The 20,471-nt window shown below is 50.0% G+C and overlaps 2 protein-coding genes across 5 annotated transcripts in view; one reads left to right on the forward strand and one right to left on the reverse strand.

Moving 5' to 3' along the window:
* The window catches only part of LOC136114743 (mothers against decapentaplegic homolog 4), a 29,799-nt gene extending 19,489 nt beyond the window's left edge, over positions 1–10,310 (forward strand). For 3 of the 4 annotated variants that reach the window (XM_071802447.1, XM_065860262.2, XM_071802449.1), the window contains 5 exons: positions 4–54; positions 1,295–1,478; positions 4,212–4,380; positions 5,083–5,221; positions 7,010–10,310. In XM_071802447.1, the coding sequence (XP_071658548.1) occupies positions 4–54; positions 1,295–1,478; positions 4,212–4,380; positions 5,083–5,221; positions 7,010–7,221 (755 nt within the window). In that variant the 3' untranslated portion in view covers positions 7,222–10,310. The remainder of the gene's footprint in view (positions 1–3; positions 55–1,294; positions 1,479–4,211; positions 4,381–5,082; positions 5,222–7,009) is intronic. The other variant, XM_071802450.1, reaches the window with a different exon arrangement.
* Positions 10,311–11,145: 835 nt separating this feature from the next.
* Positions 11,146–18,097, reverse strand: LOC136115288 (RNA-binding E3 ubiquitin-protein ligase MEX3C-like). The gene is made up of 2 exons (XM_065861289.2): positions 17,432–18,097; positions 11,146–14,028 (listed from the first exon to the last, which is right to left on the reverse strand). Exons 1-2 carry the CDS (start codon positions 17,952–17,954, stop codon positions 12,815–12,817), a joined length of 1,737 nt encoding a protein of 578 aa, XP_065717361.1. The 5' UTR covers positions 17,955–18,097; the 3' UTR covers positions 11,146–12,814.
* Between the last annotated feature and the right edge of the window lie 2,374 nt (positions 18,098–20,471).

Genomic DNA, 20,471 nt, shown 5'->3' on the forward strand with positions numbered 1-20,471 from the left:
AAGGGCCGGTTCACAATGAACTTGCATTCCAGCCTCCTATATCAAATCATCCTGGTGAGTACAGCCGGAATATTGTGGGAATTCAAAACTATCTGGTTTGAGTCTGATTCTTTTGGGACGGAGTCCTCTGAAATTTGTGAGTATATATTTAAAAGGAGAGGAACCATTGAGCGAGAAATCGTTGTCATTCAAAACTCCGGTTTGAAATAGCGATGCTCTCCGTGAACCGAATTTAATGGGGTGCATCTATTTGGTGACCACTCATGGTGTCCCCCAGGGGTCAGGGTTGGCTCCAGTCCTGTTGAACATCGTCATTGATGATTGAGATGAGGGGATTGAGACCATCATCAGCAAATTTGCTGACAACACCAAGTTGGGAGGGAGTGTGGAGCTGCTGGAAGGCAGGAGGGCTCTGCACAGGGATCTGGATTCCAATGGGATGAAGTTCACCAAGGCCAAGTGGTGGGTCCCGCACTTTGGCCACAAGAACCCCCTGCAGCGCTCCAGGCTGGCACAGAGTGGCTGGAGAGCAGTCAGGCAGAAAGGGACCTGGGGGGACTCATGGACAGGAAGCTCAACAGGAGCCAACAGTGTGCCCAGGTGGCCAAGAAGGCCAATGGTGTCCTGTCCTGTATCCAAGAGCGTGGTCAGCAGGACGAGGGCAGTGATCCTTCCCCTGTGCTCTGCATTGGGGAGGCCACACCTGGAGTGTTGTGTTCAGTTCTGGGCCCCTCAGCTCAGGAAAGAGATTGAAGTGCTGGAGCGGGTCCAGAGAAGAGCAACAAGACTGGGGAAGGGACTTGAGCACAAGCCCTATGGGGAGAGGCTGAGGGAGCTGGGCTTGTTTAGTCTGGAGAAGAGGAGGCTTAGAGGTGAGCTCAGCACTCTCTAGAACCACCTGAAGGGCAGTTCTAGCCAGGGGGGGATTGGGCTCTTCTCCCACAATAGGACAAGTGGGCTTAAACTTAAATTTAGGCTGGAGATTAGAAAGCAATTCTTCACAGAGAGTGGTCAGGCATTGGAATGGCTGCCCAGGGAGGTGCTGGACTCGCCGGCCCTGGAGGTTTTAACCTGAGATTGGCCATGGCACTTAGTGCCATGATCTGGTCAATGGACTGGAGTTGGCCCAAGGGTTGGACTGGATGATCTCTGAGGGCTTTTCCAACCCAGTCCATTCTGTGTAAATCGGGCTCAAACACTAAGTAGTAAAACCATCGCCACAAAGGTCATTTATTTAGCGGAGAGAGCTCGAAGTGGCTCATCCAGGCTGTCGTTACCTGTATCTCTTCTTCAGCTCCAGAATACTGGTGTTCAATCGCCTATTTCGAAATGGACGTACAAGTCGGGGAGACGTTTAAAGTCCCTTCGAGCTGTCCCATCGTCACCGTGGATGGATACGTGGATCCGTCCGGAGGGGACCGTTTTTGCCTGGGCCAGCTCTCCAACGTGCATCGAACAGAAGCCATCGAGCGAGCAAGGTATCGTGCACCTCCCCAAACCCGCCATGTTCGATAATACTTCGTGTTTTCTCCCTTTTGAAACAAGCCTCGTGTATTTATTGAACTGAATTACCCACAGTACCGTTTATCTGTGAATTATGTGACAAAAACCTTTGCGATAGCACGTTGTTTTATTGCTTCCAGGATCAAATTAGCAGCTCGTGCCGTTACGTACATCGCGCCGCACGCGGAGTGATGTGAGAATAACCACAATATATAGATTTGTCAAAGGTTGATGGAAAGCTCGTTGGATTTCCATTCGTGTGCAAAGCTTTGATGGGGAAGCGCAGAAAACTGAAGGTTTTCCCTTCCCTTCCCTTCCCTTCCCTTCCCTTCCCTTCCCTTCCCTTCCCTTCCCTTCCCTTCCCTTCCCTTCCCTTCCCTTCCCTTCCCTTCCCTTCCCTTCCCTTCCCTTCCCTTCCCTTCCCTTCCCTTCCCTTCCCTTCCCTTCCCTTCCCTTCCCTTCCCTTCCCTTCCCTTCCCTTCCCTTCCCTTCCCTTCCCTTCCCTTCCCTTCCCTTCCCTTCCCTCTTTCTTCCTCCTCCTCCTCCTCTCCTTTCTTCCTCCTCCTCCTCCTCTCCTTCCTTCCTCCTCCTCCTCCTCTCCTTCCTTCCTCCTCCTCCTCCTCTCCTTCCTTCCTCCTCCTCCTCCTCTCCTTCCTTCCTCCTCCTCCTCCTCTCCTTCCTTCCTCCTCCTCCTCCTCTCCTTCCTTCCTCCTCCTCCTCCTCTCCTTCCTTCCTCCTCCTCCTCCTCTCCTTCCTTCCTTCCTCCTCCTCCTCCTCTCCTTCCTTCCTCCTCCTCCTCCTCTCCTTCCTTCCTCCTCCTCCTCCTCTCCTTCCTTCCTCCTCCTCCTCCTCTCCTTCCTTCCTCCTCCTCCTCTCCTTCCTTCCTTCCTCCTCCTCCTCTCCTTCCTTCCTTCCTCCTCCTCCTCTCCTTCCTTCCTTCCTCCTCCTCCTCTCCTTCCTCCTCCTCCTCCTTCCTTCCTCCTCCTCCTCCTTCCTTCCTCCTCCTCCTCCTTCCTTCCTCCTCCTCCTCCTTCCTTCCTCCTCCTCCTCCTTCCTTCCTCCTCCTCCTCTTTCCTTCCTCCTCCTCCTCCTCCTTCCTTCCTCCTCCTCCTTCCTTCCTCCTCCTCCTCCTTCCTTCCTCCTCCTCCTCCTTCCTTCCTCCTCCTCCTCCTCCTTCCTTCCTCCTCCTCCTCCTCCTTCCTTCCTCCTCCTCCTCCTCCTTCCTTCCTCCTCCTCCTCTCCTTCCTTCCTCCTCCTCCTCTCCTTCCTTCCTCCTCCTCCTCTCCTTCCTTCCTCCTCCTCCTCTCCTTCCTTCCTCCTCCTCCTCTCCTTCCTTCCTCCTCCTCCTCTCCTTCCTTCCTCCTCCTCCTCTCCTTCCTTCCTCCTCCTCCTCTCCTTCCTTCCTCCTCCTCCTCTCCTTCCTTCCTCCTCCTCCTCTCCTTCCTTCCTCCTCCTCCTCCTCTCCTTCCTTCCTCCTCCTCTCCTTCCTTCCTCCTCCTCCTCCTCTCCTTCCTTCCTCCTCCTCCTCTCCTTCCTTCCTCCTCCTCCTCTCCTTCCTTCCTCCTCCTCCTCTCCTTCCTTCCTCCTCCTCCTCTCCTTCCTTCCTCCTCCTCCTCTCCTTCCTTCCTCCTCCTCCTCTCCTTCCTTCCTCCTCCTCCTCTCCTTCCTTCCTCCTCCTCCTCTCCTTCCTTCCTCCTCCTCCTCTCCTTCCTTCCTCCTCCTCTCCTTCCTTCCTCCTCCTCCTCTCCTTCCTTCCTCCTCCTCCTCTCCTTCCTTCCTCCTCCTCCTCTCCTTCCTTCCTCCTCCTCCTCCTCCTCTCCTTCCTTCCTCCTCCTCTCCTTCCTTCCTCCTCCTCTCCTTCCTTCCTCCTCCTCTCCTTCCTTCCTCCTCCTCTCCTTCCTTCCTCCTCCTCTCCTTCCTTCCTCCTCCTTCCTTCCCCCTCCTCCTCCTCCTCCTTCCTTCCCCCTCCTCCTCCTCCTCCTTCCTTCCCCCTCCTCCTCCTCCTCCTTCCTTCCCCCTCCTCCTCCTCCTTCCTTCCCCCTCCTCCTCCTCCTTCCTTCCTCCTCCTCCTCCTCCTTCCTTCCTCCCTCCTCCTCCTCCTTCCTTCCTCCCTCCTCCTCCTCCTTCCTTCCTCCCTCCTCCTCCTCCTTCCTTCCTCCTCCTCCCTTCCTTCCTCCCCCTCCTCCCTTCCTTCCTCCCTCTCCTCCTCCCCCTTCCTTCCTTCCTTCCTCCTTCGAAAGGAGAAGGCATAAAGTGATGCCACATCTCAGAACCATCGCGTCATGCCGGTCAGAATGCTGAATTACCATAACGGCATCCAAAAAACCACACGTTTTGGCATTATGCGATTTAATATATAGACTTGAGTGACTTTCTACACTAAAATACTTCCGGGGTTTTACACTTCTGAAGAAAACAATGAGTTTGAGATGGTTTTGTCAGCGAGCGCCGTCGTTGCTACTCAAATATCGTCGCATTCTGTGTTTCCTATAGACCTTTACATCCTATTACAGATGTTTATTTTAAATTAAAGCTTTTATATAACTAAATACCTCAGATAATAACTCCGATTTCAAGTCTTTGCATGAGCAGAGCGCAAATTAAACCATCGCAGACGACCGAGAGACGGAGAATGGCATATATATATATATATATAAAAATATATATATGCACACACACAAATGCATTAAATTGGGGTTTCTTTACAGGTTGCACATAGGGAAAGGGGTGCAGCTGGAGTGCAAAGGAGAAGGCGATGTGTGGGTGAGATGCCTCAGCGACCACGCGGTGTTCGTGCAGAGTTATTACCTGGACAGAGAAGCCGGACGCGCGCCCGGGGACGCCGTTCACAAGATTTACCCGAGCGCCTATATCAAGGTGGGTTTGGATGGTCCTAGCTGAAAATTTGGGGGGGGAAAAGCATCTATTTGGTTCAAAAAGCTCATAAAAACATCACTCAATGTTATGCTATGAGACATTGAAATCACTTTGGTTATCCTTTCAAACAATCAAAACCTTTCAATTGGAAACATCAGGTGACTTTAAACTTTAAATAGGACTTTAAATTGAAAATATCATATAGATACCAAATTCTTTATTCACCTCAGCATTTGTGTAGGAGATTTTTAGTATGAGAACAGAGTTCCCAACTATATTAGAGCATGAAAATAGAAAATACCACCAACTCGAAGCCTTCAGGCCTATCACTATTTATTTGAAATAGCTTAACGCATTTCAGGACAGAACAACAAAGCCTGACTAAGTTAAGCAGGACTTATTGACTTCCATTTTGATTTAGATGCCTGTTTTAAGTAAAAAACCGGGATTTTATCAACCTGCGGCACCTTTCAGACCTTGATTGTGTGGTTTTTCCACACCAGGCGCTCAGCTCAACCAGATTCTGGTATCAGTAACATGCAAAAAGCTTTTAAGAACCAGCTTTAATAGATTATTTTTGTTAGAAATTAAACGAGGCAGGGAAAAATTGGTTTTTCCCCGCGTGTACATCGAAGCAGATCCAGCTTCTCGGCGATGGGATTGCGGTCAATCTATATAGTTTGCTCTTTGTTTCTTACAAAGGTGTTTGATTTACGCCAATGCCACCGTCAGATGCAGCAGCAGGCGGCCACCGCTCAAGCCGCCGCCGCCGCTCAAGCCGCCGCCGTCGCCGGAAACATCCCCGGCCCCGGATCAGTAGGTGGAATAGCCCCGGCCATTAGTGAGTACAACTTCAGCTCCTTTTTCCTTACCTGAAAGCAAAATTAAACAGCTTGTCCTCATAACAACACCCACACATCCACATTTATCTATGACACCAAACTGTTTAGAGCCAAGATTGAAATATTACGGTCTAAGCTCATCAAAACATGACTTGAAACAACTGAGCGCCAAAGTCCATGATGTAATTTAGGGAAAATTAATATTCACATTCTTGAGAAGAAGAAGAGAGCATGAGGATGTTTTATATTTTTTAATCTATTTAATTATGTCTTAGTTGCTAAATTCAAGGTCCTTTAAATTATCACACAGAATCCCAGAATGTCAGGGGTTGAAGGGCCCTGGAAAGCTCATCCAGTGCAATCCCCCCATGGAGCAGGAACACCCAGCTGAGGTTCCACAGGAAGGTGTCCAGGCGGGTTTGAATGTCTGCAGAGAAGGAGACTCCACAACCTCCCTGGGCAGCCTGGGCCAGGCTCTGCCACCCTCACCATGAAGAAGTTGCTTCTCATATTTAAGTGGAACCTTTTGTGTTCCACTTTGTACCCATTACCCCTTGTCCTATCATTGTTTGTCACCCAGAAGAGCCTGGCTCCATCCTCCCAACACTCAGCCTTTATATATCTGCAAACATGAATGAGGTCACCCCTCAGTGTCCTCTTGTCCAGCTCCAGAGCCCCAGCTCCCTCAGCCTTTCCTCACCTGGGAGATGCTCCACTCCCTTCAGCATCTTGGTGGCTGCGCTGGACTCTCTCCAGCAGTTCCCTGTCCTTCTGGAGCTGAGGGGCCACAACTGGACACAAGATTCCAGGTGTGGTCTCCCCAGGGCAGAGCAGAGGGGCAGGAGAACCTCTCTGACCTACTGACCACCCCCTTCTAACCCACCCCAGGTCCCATTGGCCTTCCTGGCCACAAGGGCCCAGTGCTGGCTCATGCTCACCCTGCTGGCCCCAGGACCCCCAGCTCCCTTTTCACTGCTCTCCAACAGCTCATTCCCCAACTTACACTGGAACCTGGGGTTGTTCCTGCCCACATTCCAGACTCTACACTTGCCCTTGTTCTATTTCATTACATTTTCCCCACCCAACTCTCCAGCCTGTCCAGGTCTCTGGATGGCAGCACAGCTTCCAGTGTCACCACTCCTCCCAGCTCGGTGTCACCAGCAAACTTGCTGATAGTACACTCAAAATAACCACTATATATATATATACATAAGATACAAAAGGTTGGCCTTTATATGAACATTTATTTTATAACTATATGATTAAATATAGAATTCAAAAAGCCATCATTATTATATATTTTCACTTGTATTTGAAGAAACTTTCCCATGTATTTGTATCACGCTCAGCATAAAAAAATCGCTTCATATAATTCAGCGTAGTTGAATGGTTTTTAACCATTACTCTCTCATAAAAAGTAACATTGAAGCGATTAATAACTTGTATAGAATGTTTCTCTTTGCTTTTTAAAATCACTTTTAATATTGTTTTGACTACGCAACCATCCACTCTTCTATTCTACGCTATGTTCTAAAGTAAGAAATCTTTGCAGAGTTAAAAAGCAACGTTTTATTTGGGGAACAAAAGACTGAAGATTGTGTTTTGCAATTAAAAAAAGCATTGAAAATGGAAAATTTAACCCAACCGAACAACAAAAACCAGGTTGATAGTATGAAATGAGGCCTAGAAACACGCATCGGCCTTGGCTGCGCGGAGAGGGATTTGTACGCTGAGCGAATGGGAACGGTGCTAAAAGGAGCTGACTCGCAACCTCTCCCCCCTTTTAGGTTTGTCGGCCGCCGCCGGGATCGGCGTGGACGACCTTCGCCGCTTGTGCATCCTCAGGATGAGCTTCGTCAAAGGTTGGGGCCCCGATTACCCGAGGCAGAGCATCAAAGAGACGCCGTGCTGGATCGAAATCCACTTGCACCGCGCGCTGCAGCTCCTGGACGAGGTTCTGCACACCATGCCCATCGCCGACCCGCAGCCTTTAGACTGAGCTCCCTCCCTCCGCGGGACCTCCTGAGGATGGCGGATTGTAAAATACCATTCTGTTTATAACCCGAAGATATATTTTACTTCTGTTCTGCTTAACCTTCTTTAAAAAAAAAACCAAACCACCCAACCAAATCGAAAACAGGTTTTAAAAATGTGTTTGCCGCCTTGCTCTTAGCAGAAAGCAACTGAACATGCAGAATTTGGATGGTTTTTTTGTTTGCCGGTTGTTTGGGGAATTGAGTTGTCGTAAAACGTGGCTCAGGGCTTGAAGCGAAAGGTAAAACGCCTTAGAGGGACTTTACGGTATTGGGGTTGTTCCCTTGGCATCTCGGCGATAAAGCCTCACAGGAGCCTTTTGTACGCAGAATATATATTATATATATATTTATATCCGAAAAATTCCTTCTCATAGTTCAGAACGTTTAGCAACTTGAAAATTCCAACTGATTCGGGACGTTCTTTTTAGGGAACAAGACTTAACGGAAGACTTGGTGATTTGCTCGACTACCTTGCTATGATTTGGTTGCCGGATTCAAAGGTAGAAGCTGCCAAAAAAGTGAGGGATGAAATAGACGTTGCTTCAAAATCTTGAGGAAAATGTGGCTTTTCCTTCACTAGTTTTTAAAACAAAAAAAGAGAAAAAGATAGCGTAGATTTTTATTTATATAGACATAAGCGTTTTAAAACACTAAAGGAAACGGATGCTTTTCAGTGCTGGCGCTCGATTTAAAGAGAACGGGAACCCCCCCAATCTCCAAAATCACCACCGAAATTAAAATATCGCGTGCCCAACGGCTTGAACGTATTTTCCTAACTCCTGCTGACTTCGCCGATTTTATTCGAGTGAAAACGCGGCAGGTATTTTAAAGCAAAAAAACCGTGACTTTTTACGCGCGTAAACCATAATCATGGAGAACCGCATCGAGATTTACGATCCGGTTTTTGTATCTGTTCACCATTTCCACTCAGGGCAAGATGGCAAACTTGTTTTTATACCTCGTGGTTAATTTTCCGCCCTGTGCCATCGATGACCGTATCAATTGGCAATGACTTTGTATAGAGAATTGACCGTAGGAAAGCAAAACCAACCCGCCCCGCAAATGTATTGACTGTATGACAGATACAATATGTATGCTTCTCTCTAGTTAATAGTCGAAATAAACTCATGAAAACCCTGATTTATTATAAATTCAATTCGCTTCTCTCCTGTCATTCCGCACCTTGAAGCCGGTGGATTCGTTTCCTTGGCAAGACGAGCGGCAGCGGCCAACAGCGCATGGAATCGGCGGCTTAAACTCCAATCGTTCCGATTCACCCAGTAAAACCACGTCCGGAGGGTCTCGCTTTTAACCATTAAGGCTACGAAAAGAGAACAGGAGCTCAAGCTTAGTTAAACGGAGACGCCGGCTTAAGCTTTGCAGAGCTGGACTGAGCCCATGGAAAGAAAAAGCTGGGAACCGCAACTTTCGGCCAAGTTCCCTGCGTAGTTTCAGGAATCTGGAGAATTACGTTCGGCTTCCCAACGTGCGCCAAAATTCATCGGGAAACTCGGCGGTCGTTCCTTAAGCACAGAATGGGCAGAAATCGATGCGTTTTCCGCAGCTTTGCATTAAGTTTTGCTTGTTCGAACGGGATCTCGTCGTTTTACGTGGCGACTTCTTGACGTTCGCAAGAAGAACGTTGACTTAGCTCAAGGCCTCGACTTCAAAACCCTTTTCCTTTCTCTCCCAACAATATTTTGTCCAAAACTTCTTGAGAAGAGGAGGATTCTGATCCTCGGAGAAGCTCCGTGAGGTTCCATCCCCAACAGCAAACGGCGTTTGGTGGAAGAAACTCAAAGCCTGGGCGCACGTTCTTCTCCATTTTGAACCATCTCCCGTACTTTTCCTGCTGGGTACGAGGCGTCTTGGCTTTTAGGAAGCGTCTTAACCCTCCGAGTGATGGATTTATGGCACCAAACTTCATTTGAGGAGTTGTCCGTGAGCTTTACCCCGTATTTCACATTGCGAGGGGCTCATCTTGCCCAGAACAGGAGGCGGAAATAACGGCAACGGGGTCTTTCAGAACCAAGAAGCCAGAACGGATTGGAAATCCTCAACATCTCAAAATTGGATGAATCCGACTGTTTCCACGTCTTAATTATTGCGATGAAATAATTACACAATCACAAATCTCCACGCTCGAGGACTTTGCCGGGATTAGCGCCGGAAGGTTTAGGCGGCTTTAACCTCGAAACTTGAACGTTTCAAGTTGACGCTCTCGAGACGGAGGAGAAAATTCAGTTGACTCCTTAATTTAATCAGGAAAACTGCCTCAATTTTTGTGTTTTTGCCATGAAAATAATCCCTACGGGAACTGGGTTTTTCCTCAGAACCCTTCAAATGGTTTTTGTCTCGATGGTCGCGACCGAGACGTCTTAAGCGCTTTAGAGTTTAGATCTTCTAACTGCGTTGTGCAGTTGCTTCGTTAATGAGTTAAAGACGACGAGATGAGTCTTGGACTTTAAGACATCCTTTCATTCCCTACTTGAACATCTCTATAATGACAAGATGCGTATCAGGTATCGTTACGGACGCTGTTTTTTGAGAGATGAAGAGATTTACGCGTTAAACCCACGATCTCCACCCACTCCTGTTGATCTCGGTCGGAGTTTCCACCTTGAAAAAATCAATTAGCGACACCAATCGGGAAGCGAAACGACGGCGGACAAAACCTCCGGAGGTTTCTTGGCGCTGCCGTTGTGCCTTGTGAGTAACGAATCCCCCCTAAATTCACACCATTTAAGCCTTTCACCCCAATCCCCTCCCGCTTTCGCGCTCCGCTACCGTTTCCCATGGCTTTTTCGGCTGAAATTCGGTCCCCGTAACCCAAAAACCCGCCGCGAGAGGGGTTATTTTTGCGTGAAGCTCTTCTTTCAGCCATTGCCTTTTGATAAGCGGTCAACAGAATTCCCAGTAGTTCCTTTGTAGCTTTTTCCTTCCCCCCCCGTCTGTTTTTTCATTAGCCCTAGTTTGTGGATAATATACTGTAGTTAACTTTCCTGAAATTCTGTACCAGAGTATGTTTTTGATTAAAAAAGGTCAAGATTCAGCTCTTCGGCTGCTTGATTTGATTCTTGGGGGGGTGGTTTTAATCCATTTAATCGCGGTGGGGACGCGGTCACATTCTCCAGAGCCACAATTGAGGGGCGTTGTTGGGTATTTGAGGTGTTGGGTGAAGCCAAGGGATGTGACCAAGGACACCCAATGTGGCAGTGGCAGAGACCCCATCATTAACCCACTGTTAACCCAAACCCCCTTTGTTTTCTTCACCCCCAGCTCCTTTATTCCCTTTAAATTTTACTTCCAACCCCAAAATCCTGATGCTTCGGTGGTCTCATCATCCTCCTTTTCCACCTCTATAGACACAAGAACCTTCCCTAAACGTCAAGAAGGGATTTTTGGTCCTAAAGAAGGTGATTTATCCATTTTGTTGGTTAAATTTAAACCATTTCTTTGCTTGGGAAAAGCCCCTGATGGAGTTAAAATAAAATTCAAGCTTAAAATTTCATCTGGAATTTAACCAAGTTGCTTTTCCATGAGGAAAAGTTACAATTCCAGGTGGGTTTATTCACCCATCACATGGAAGAATAAATTCAATGAGGCCAATGGGAGGTTTTTAAGCCCTTATCTGTTTTACACGACTCCAAAATGATCAAGGTTGGACAACTGATGATGAAGGTGAAGGTGAAAGACCCCAAAATGCACCAATAAGAGCAGCTATTATTATCTATATATTATATATATATTGATTTTCCCCCTTTAGTACTTAATAGGGAGTAGTGGGGCCCTTCTAGAAGAACCAACAGCAGCCTGGAAAACAAGGAATTCATGGAAAAATGAGGTTATGAGGAATTGCGACAACCACGAGAGCGAAACATTCCAGGTAATGGAAACGAGTCTTTATTAAGTAACTTTTAATATCAGAAAAATAAAACTCTTATAATTCTCTTTACAGCAAATATATAATATCAGTGCTTTGGCCGTCATAAGTTAAAGGCCCTTTTATCATAAAATATATGGGTTTTTTTCGGCTTTACTCGAATTTATAATCCCTACGACCGCCCTACATATACATAACAAAAAGTGTAGTAAAATTAGCAAATCCTAAACTAGATTGGATAGTTTGATCGTTAACGGTTGTGGTTTATACAAAGGGTACACGCACCTAACGGCTGGCGATTCCTTGGCGTATTTGTTGCCGTGTACAAGGCGCTAAAATACAAAACACATGCGGGGACGAGGGGTCGGCGGGACCTACAGGGTTAAGTTTCAATACTGACGCGGAGCTATTAACGAACCTACAAGCAATTAGCAGGAAAGGTGCCCTCAAGGCAACTCTTCGGCTGAAAGTCGCAAAATAAAAACCGTTCTTTGTAAACCTGGTTTTTGGATACGAAATGTAACTCTTCAAGTGGAAATAAAAAATAACGTTTTCTGTATATTTACTAGTTCGATACACCTTTTTTTTTTGTCTTTTTCTTTTAATATAATGACAAAAAAAAGCTTTTTCTTGGGAAAATAATGCTTCAAAAAGTAGAAAAGAATCCACCCCGAACTCCACTTTGTGTCTTTTTGTTGTTGGTTTAATATTTGCCAGCACAGATTTGGGAACGGACTGAGGATGAAAACGCTGGAAACATCCACAGGTTGAAATGGAAGAAGCTCCAAAATACTTATTTTGGCTTATTTTTATTCCTTATGATTGGAAAGACGTCACCTGATTGTAGGGCCGATGTCAATAATACGGGACACGTCAACTCCTTCTTGTGTTTCCTTTTCCTTCCGAAAAACAAACTCTACCTTGAGCTACGTGCAAGAAAAAGCCGGAGCCAACGTAAAGATGCTTCACAATTGGAATCCTACGCTACAAAGTAATTAAGAACAGCTCGATCGGCCTAACGAACGGAATGTCAGCGGGAATCGCGTCGCCAAGTTGGAGCGGGACGAAGCCAACCGGGCTTTGCAACGTGATACGGGGAGGAATTAATGAATCAACGGAGATATCCCTGATCCTACCGCAAAAATGGGGGCAGCTTCGTGCCGTGATTCATCAGCTGAACGTCGTCCACGTCGAGAAATCGAACGGCGCTTTTGACGGATACAAATAAAGGGATTCGCAACGAGGAGAATTAGGCCTAAGTTGTCGCGCAAAGCGAAAAGAAGAGTTATTCCCAAACCTGTTTGTTTCAAAACTGGCAGTGTAAAGAAGGCAGCGTTGGAAGTGTTGCTTGATATATCCATAATGCCACAAACCCTCCGCGGCAAGACGGGTTACGGAGCTTCCCGGATCCTTCGGAAAAGCCGGAGAAACGGTGCGTTATTTCGTGTAAACCGCCGCAAAGCCATCGCCGCCATCTCCGAGCGCCGAGGTTTAGTGTTAGCGTAGCAGCCTTTTGAGAACGTCGCTATCTCGCGGAACAACTTCAGCCTAAATCCCAAGAAAAGCCCAACAGTCAGAATTCATTAGGAAGTTTACTAGAGGGTACCGTCACACCCGTGCCTCGTAAAGAGTTTTCCAAGTCCATATATAATAATATCTCTATATATATATCTTTAAGAGTGAATTTGGATTGCCTGAGTAACAGCCGTCTGGCAAACGGGACACGCCGGCGTTTCCTTTTCACAGATCTTGTTGGCACACTCCATGCAGAAGAGGTTGTGGCCGCAGGGGACCAGGGCGGCGATGACTTCGCTCTCGAAGCAGATGACGCAGTCGTGTTTCCGGCGCGATTCCGGAGGGGAGCTGGAGGTGGAACCGCCGTTGGAAGAGGAATAACTGTTGGTACCGTTGGAAAAGGCGGGGATGTAGATGGGGAGGCCACTAGGGTGGGCGGCGTTGGGTGGGTCGTTCCTCGCTCTCCTCGCAAGAGGGTGATCCAGGTTTTCCGGAAAAGTGGGCGACAAACGAGGAGTAGACGGTTGGCTCCCTTGGCGTTGGGGCTTGGCGTCGCTACCGAAGCCGGAGAGAGGGTTGACGGGTTCGAAAGGAGTCCAAATGGTTTGGGAAGGCGGCGGTAAGGAGTCGTAGACGGGAGAATCGACGGCGAGATCTTCCGCGCCCACCGAAGGCAACGTTTCTCCAAACCAGAAGTTGCCGGCGCTGAAGGGACTCGTCGGGCTGAAATCGGCCAATCTATTGCTTCCGAAATAGGAATCGGTGGAGCCGCTTCCCAAGGAGCTGGAGCTGTCGTTGCGATAATTGGAGATCATCCTGGCGCGGCCGGGCGGGACGGGGTTGGCCGCGAGCCAGGCGGACCCCAGCGCGCCCCCCTCGAAGCTGACGTCCGTCCCGTTGAAATGGAAATCGTTCTCCTCGTTCAGCTCCACGTAGTTGCCGGTGCGCATGGCGATGTGCATCTCGATCTCCTCGCGCGCCCGGTCCACGTTCTCCGGCATTCCCGTCACCTCGAAGACGGGTTCCTTGTCCCGGCTGGGAGTGACGATGTAAGTGTGGGTTTGCTGCTGAATCCTTTTGATCGTGGCTCCTTTGGGTCCCACCACCAGCCCCACGACGCGGTAAGGCACCCGGACTTGGACCGTCGTCTGGCCCGGCAGGTTGGGGGTACACGATAAACCCCCCAAAGTGGGACCGTTCTTGTTGCGTGACGCTCTGATCATGGAGAAGTGTTCGGCGGCCGAGAGGATTTCCCTTTTGGCCATGGCGACGTCTTCTTTCCGGCCGGTGACGACGAAGACGGGTTCTTCTCCACGAACGGGGGTCTTGATGTACGTGTTGGTCTTGGCCCTCAGCGCTTTGATTTTGCAACCTGTGGAAAGGAAACACAGGTGAGTTTAGCGCGATGTCGAAGTGTAGAAAACCACAAGAAAAGCACCTATTTTGAGCAGGTTGGGGAGATGGAAGAAACCATGGGGTGAAACCAGAAGCGCTGTTTCTATCTCCGCAAACCACACCACAGAAAGCGGCAACAACTTTTGCCTCTCGCGCTTCCAGCCACAAACTATTTTAGCAACGTTTTGGGGGCTTTTAAACCCGTCGTCTCCTTAATTACTATTAGATAATGAATAAATTTGAATGGCTTTTTCCCTCCGACACCCGCTTACAACCCAAAAGTTACAACAACAAGTTAGCGAACCCACCCGTGGAATATTTCCATATAACTCACGCTATATGTCACCTACACCAAATTCCCCGCTCAAAAGTGCCGCTCGAGCTGTGTTTTCACACCCAAAATTCTACAGTATATTATTTTATATATATATTATTGACAAATGAACCAGAGGGTGAAAAGCAAGAGATGTTGTGTCTTTGCTCAAAGGAACAACAGAGAATTTGGTGCAGAATTATTGGTATCGGTGATGGAAACCGAGAACCTGCACAATATCAAGGCCTTGTGAACTTAAAGAAACACCTGAAATAAAGAGGGGAAATAACTGAAATAATAGGAAACAAATGCTTCACTTAGAGCTTTTGGGCCTTTCCTTTTGATTGTTTTGTTGTTTAGAACAAAGTTTCTCCTCTAGAACACAATGTACTAAAGAGAGAGTAACTAAGTGATATATATAGGCAATTCAGACTCGTTAGTGTTTTGTGCTCGCTGCTTCGTACAGGTCAGCAATTAATAACCAAATATTGGCAGTATTATTACAATCACAACGCATCGGGACGTAAAACCAGACGTATATTTCTCTTTGAAAGGATGATAATTATCCTACCGTAGGACATCAACGTGCAGCCCCCAGCATTGGTTTAGTTTAATGATAACTATTATTTAGCGCTAATTATCAGCTTTTTCCGGTCTCTAATTTACAGAAGCAAAAGCAAAAAGGCTCATGAAACACGCATCCCAACGTTATTTCGGTCGCAAAGCGGATCGATTGAATCGGCGCAATGGTGCGAGATCATTGCTGCTCTTACTCAGCTGGGGTTCGGAGGCTGCAAGGCCCATTTCGAGTTCCCCCACCTATTCCTGAAGGAAAAGACGCAACATTCAGACTCCAGCGGTGTCTTGGGGAGGTAAAAACCACTTTATCAACAATATAAACCCTTGGAAAATGATGCTACGTGGATATTCAACGCGTTAGCGAGTGTATCGCTGAATATTCCACGGCGACTCGGCGAAGGTTGGATCCAGCGAGTCCGAATTCACCCCGTCCCATGCCGCGAATGGAATCCGGTTTTCCTGGCTCCCCGGCACATGTCTCAGCAAGAAGAAAAGGCTCCCAATAGCTTTCCCTTTGTTGTTCACCTTGGAGATGCCTCCGCTTCAAAGCCTGTATTGTGTTTTATTTATTACTGTTATATTACGCTATCCCAAGCAGTGGCTGCCAGCTGAGGGGCGGAAGAAAAGGTTGAGAGTTGAAAAAGCATTCAAAACCTCCCAAAATTCAGAAATACTACAGATTTTTCTTTATAAGGAGGGCCGCTTACTATTCATTAAAAGCAAGCATTACTTCAGCCTTTTGCGGTGATGTAAATGCCTCCAGATCAAACTCAGCGCTCCTGGTATTTCAGGCCTGCAAACGTTTCCTTTTATACCTCGCGAAGAACATAAAGTAAATCTTAGCGAAAATCCATCAGGAGTAACATTCCAATTGCATCAGCCTTACATAATTAGATATTAAAGTATTACAGCACGGAGCTGGCAGAAAACCCGAGCCGAACGGGTCGGGGATAACGCAATCGCCTGGGTGGGATGTGTGTTAAATAGATTGGGGTTCTCATTTTTTGGGGAGCAGAAGGAGCAGCTTTGCTTGAGGAAACCCAGCCGCACTTTGCAAAGCGGGCGGATGAGAGAACAAGAGCCTCCCGGCCTAAAAACAAGACTCAAAGACTCCTATTTCTAAGAAATCTGACAAATATTTAGTGGAATTAATACAACTTATATCCCCAAACCGGAATTTTCAGGCCCTCTTTACACTTCCATGCAAATCTCTTTTGTAGCCTGGATTCCTTTTAGGATACAATCCCTCCTCACCGAGGCTTCATATTTTATCACAAGCCAAACTGATAAGAAATAAGCAGCAAATGGATCCTTCAGGAGCAACGATCCTATTTTTACTCCACAATCTTACGTGAGTCCAAGTCTATACCCTATAGAGAACAATCCTGATGTGATGGAGAACAAATGGGTCCTCCAAGCCCAATAGTTTGGATTTCACTTTAGAAATAACCCATTTCAGTTCAGTTTTCCACCCCCGGTGACACAGGAGGAAAGTTTAAAGACATTAAACCACTGTTTCTTTGCTTCTGGATAGAATGGATGTGTCTGCATCGCATACCTGCCAAGTTTTATAACGCGGGGTTTGCTTCTTTAACACACGCAGCAAAACACCACACAAATCCTTGACCCAAACTGCTAAAACCTGCCCTTAAACGTAGAAAACACCAATATAAACCCTCCCTAAGCGTTGGCGCTCGCTACCGCTTTGTTTTCGACCCATTTCACTATTTCTTCCCCACCCCGAAAAAGAAACAAAAGCCACATTGATGGAGGCAGCAGCACAAGCGCTGCTTATCTGAGCCCATCAGCGAACACCACCCAGCACCCCCAGAGCGAGAAACAACGCAGAAAAGGGAAGGGGAAGAGCGCGGCGACTTCATCGTCTGCTTCTCCACACCTACGCTCGCCGCTGCTATATATAAAACGCTTGGTATATATATAAAATCAGGCAGAAAGCCGGCGAAACGTCATCTTTCTAACTCCTCCATCGCCGCTCCCGCTGGACCACATGAAAGGGCCAACGCCGAACGTGACACGAGGGATGTGACCTTATCCTCACAGACCCACGGGGCGCAGGAGACGGCGACAGGAAGACACAGCCCAGCAGAATTGGGTTGGTTTTTGCCGAAAGACGAGGGTTTTCATGCAGAAAAGGGCTCCGAGAGGTCCCGCTCTGGCTCGGGAAGCTGTAGGACAACGCAAAGTTAAAGCCCTTCACCCAAAAGTCTTCGCCAAACATGGTCCAAAGTTCCTCCGGCGAAAGGCGGCACCAGAACCCGAGCGGAGCGTCACCGGCCACCAAACCCTGCGCCGACACCTACCTGGATGTGGCCACGTTATACACAGCTTAAATTACCAAACCAAAGCTTTTGGATTCGCAGGAAGGAGCAGCCAAACTTTGGGCCAGCAGCTCCCACCGAAGCAACGGGAACCCCCGGCCCGCACCCACCCCGCGTTTTAGGGCCACCCCCCCGCGTCCCCCACTCACCCTGTCGCCCCACGATCTCGGCCACATGCTCGGAGCTGGGCACGGGCACGCACTCGGTGGTGTTGACGCTCTTTCTGCGGAGCAGGGCCGGCTGCTCCCCGGCCCCCCCGCACGCCTGGCCCAGCAGCGCCGCCATCGCTCCCCGCGGCCCGCCCGCCGCCTCCCCCGCATCGAAGGGCGGCGAGAGCAGCACGGAACCCAGCGGCAGCAACGCCTGGGGGGGCGAGGAGGACGAGGGGAGAAGCAGCAGCGCGGCCGCCTCTTCCTCCTCCTCCTCCTCCTCCTCGTCCTCCGCCAGCAGCGCCTCCTCCTCGCCCAGCTCAGCGTCCCCCTCGGCCGCCTCCTCCGCCCCGCCAGGCCCCGGCTCCCCGGGGGGGTCCAGCGGTGCGGCCGCGCTCGCCCCCCCCCTCCTCCGGGCGCGCAGGTCGCGGAGGCCGAGGCCGGCGAGGCGCTGCTGGAGCAGCAGCAGCGGGGGAGGCTCGGCGGGCTCCACGGAGGCGGCGGCGGCGCTGCCGCTCGGCATGGCGGCGGGATCCGGGGAGGGGGGGATCCTAGCGGCTCCGCGCCGCCATGGGCACGGAGCGGGGCGGGCGCGGCCTGGGCGCTGGGGCCGCGCTGCTCAGCGCGTCTTTTGTCCCATGGCGCTCCCGGCGGCGGCGGCGGCCGCGGGGAGGGAGGGAGGGAAAGTGGGGGGGGGGGGGGCGGCCGCGCCATTGGGCGGTGGAGCCGGTTCCTGGGCGGGACCGGGAGGGCGGGCGGTTGGGCGCATTCAGGGGGGTGCGCGGGGGGGGTTTGTGATGAAAAAGCAGCGCCGCGTTTGGGGGTTGGTTTGGTGAAAGCCTGGGAAAAATTGAGAATGAAGACAAAAATGAGAAGGATTTAATGGATGCAGAGTTCCCCCCGGGGGGAATGGCAGGGAAGAATTTCCTCATGGCGGGTGTTGGAACGGGCTGCCCGGGGCCGTGGTGGAGGCGCCATCCCTGGAGGGTTGAAAATACACAGAGACGAGGTTCTCAGGGACATGAGGTAGTGCCGGGGGTGGGTTTTGCTTGGGCTTGAGGACCTTGAAGGTCTTTTCCAACTGAAGTGATGCCTCATGAGTGTTTATAACTATGTGAAGGGTGCGTGTCAGGGAGATGGAGCCAGGCTCTTAGTGGAGAACAAAAGGCAACGGGTACAAACTGGAACGCTTAAATATGAGAAGAATAAGTTGGGGAATGAGCAACATAGGGAAAAGGGAGCTGGGGGTCCTGGGACCAGCAGGGTGAGCATGAGCCAGCACTGGGCCCTTGTGGCCAGCAAGGCCAATGGTACCTGGGGTGGGTTAGAAGGGGGTGGTCAGTAGGTCAGAGAGGTTCTCCTGCCCCTCTGCTCTGCCCTGGGGAGACCACACCTGGAATCTTGTGTCCAGTTGTGGCCCCTCAGTTCCAGAAGGACAGGGAACTGCTGGAGAGAGTCCAGCGCAGCCACCAAGATGCTGAAGGGAGTGGAGCATCTCCCGGGTGAGCAAAGGCTGAGGGAGCTGGGGCTCTGGAGCTGGAGAAGGGAACACTGAGGGGTGACTATTAATGGGGATCAATATGGAAAGGGGGAGTGTGAGGAGGATGGAGCCAGGCTCTTCTGGGTGACAACCAGTGACAGGACAAGGGGTAATGGGTACAAACTGGAACACAAAAGGTTCCGCTTAAATATGAGAAGAAACTTCTTGATGGTGAGGGTGTCAGAGCCCGGCCCAGGCTGCCCAGGGAGGCTGTGGAGTCTCCTTCTCTGCAGACATTCAAACCCGCCTGGACACCTTCCTGTGGAACCTCAGCTGGGTGTTCCTGCTCCATGGGGGGGTTGCACTGGATGAGCTTTACAGGTCCCTCCCAACCTCTCACATTCTGGGATTCTGTGACTCTGTGCGTCCCCGCTGAGTCGAAGGCTTTTGGACGCAGTGCAACGTTTCATACCAACCCGGAGCGTGTGTAGGTTCAAAGTCAGAGGTGGAAATTTGAGGCAAAGCGCCAAGAAACTTGCCTGAAAATGTGGTGACGCTGTCGTGAAGAGTCAGAAATTAGAAAGGACTTTTGATGCCGAAGTAAAATGACGACCAGGGCGAGGGTGAAGTGAAGCCTGTGAACCTGCTCCATGTGCCAACCCGGGGAGGAGAGGAGCGTGGTTTGCCGTGCCATAGGGGCTGATGGCTCCAGTGAAAGGAAGATACGTCCGCAAAGACCATACAGTGCCAGCTTGGAAGACATTTGTAAAGAAACGAGGTCGGAAGCAGTGGAAAATCCCTCCAGAAGCAGCAGTTGGGCTCAGCACATGTTGTTCTCAGCAGCCACATGTCCACGTCATTGTGATCACCAGGAGGGTGGATGCTGCTCGCAGAGAGACCCAAGTCACAGAATCCCAGAATGTCGGGGGTTGAAGGGACGTGGAAAGCTCACCCAGTGCAATCCCCCCATGGAGCAGGAACACCCAGCTGAGGTTCCACAGGAAGGGGTCCAGGCGGGTTTGAATGTCTGCAGAGAAGGAGACTCCACAACCTCCCTGGGCAGCCTGGGCCAGGCTCTGCCACCCTCACCAGGAAGAAGTTTCTTCTCATATTTAAGCGGAACCTTTTGTGTTCCAGTTTGAACCCATTGCCCCTTCTCATATCATTGGTTGTCAACCAGAAGAGCCTGGCTCCATCCTCCTGACACTCCCCCTTTCCATATTGATCCCCAGGAATGAGTCCCCCCTCAGTCTCCTCTTCTCCAGCTCCAGAGCCCCAGCTCCCTCAGCCTTTCCTCACACGGGAGATGCTCCACTCCCTTCAGCATCTTGGTGGCTGCGCTGGACTCTCTCCAGCAGTTCCCTGTCCTTCTGGAACTGAGGGGCCACAACTGGACACAAGATTCCAGGGGTGGTCTCCCCAGGGCAGAGCAGAGGGGCAGGAGAACCTCTCTGACCTACTGACCACCCCCTTCTAACCCACCCCAGGTACCATTGGCTTCCTGGCCACAAGGGCCCAGTGCTGGCTCATGCTCACCCTGCTGGCCCCAGGACCCCCAGC

The sequence above is a fragment of the Patagioenas fasciata genome, chromosome Z, assembly GCF_037038585.1.
Source record: "Patagioenas fasciata isolate bPatFas1 chromosome Z, bPatFas1.hap1, whole genome shotgun sequence".
Classification (NCBI taxonomy): domain Eukaryota; kingdom Metazoa; phylum Chordata; class Aves; order Columbiformes; family Columbidae; genus Patagioenas; species Patagioenas fasciata.

Bases quoted from the DNA above. Each gene is read 5' to 3' on its own strand.
- LOC136115288 (XM_065861289.2), bottom strand. From the start codon at position 17,954: ATGCCGAGCGGCAGCGCCGCCGCCGCCTCCGTGGAGCCCGCCGAGCCT. The intron at 14,029-17,431 runs GTGAGTGGGGGA...TCCTTTCCACAG, and splicing joins CGAGATCGTGGGGCGACAGG to GTTGCAAAATCAAAGCGCTG.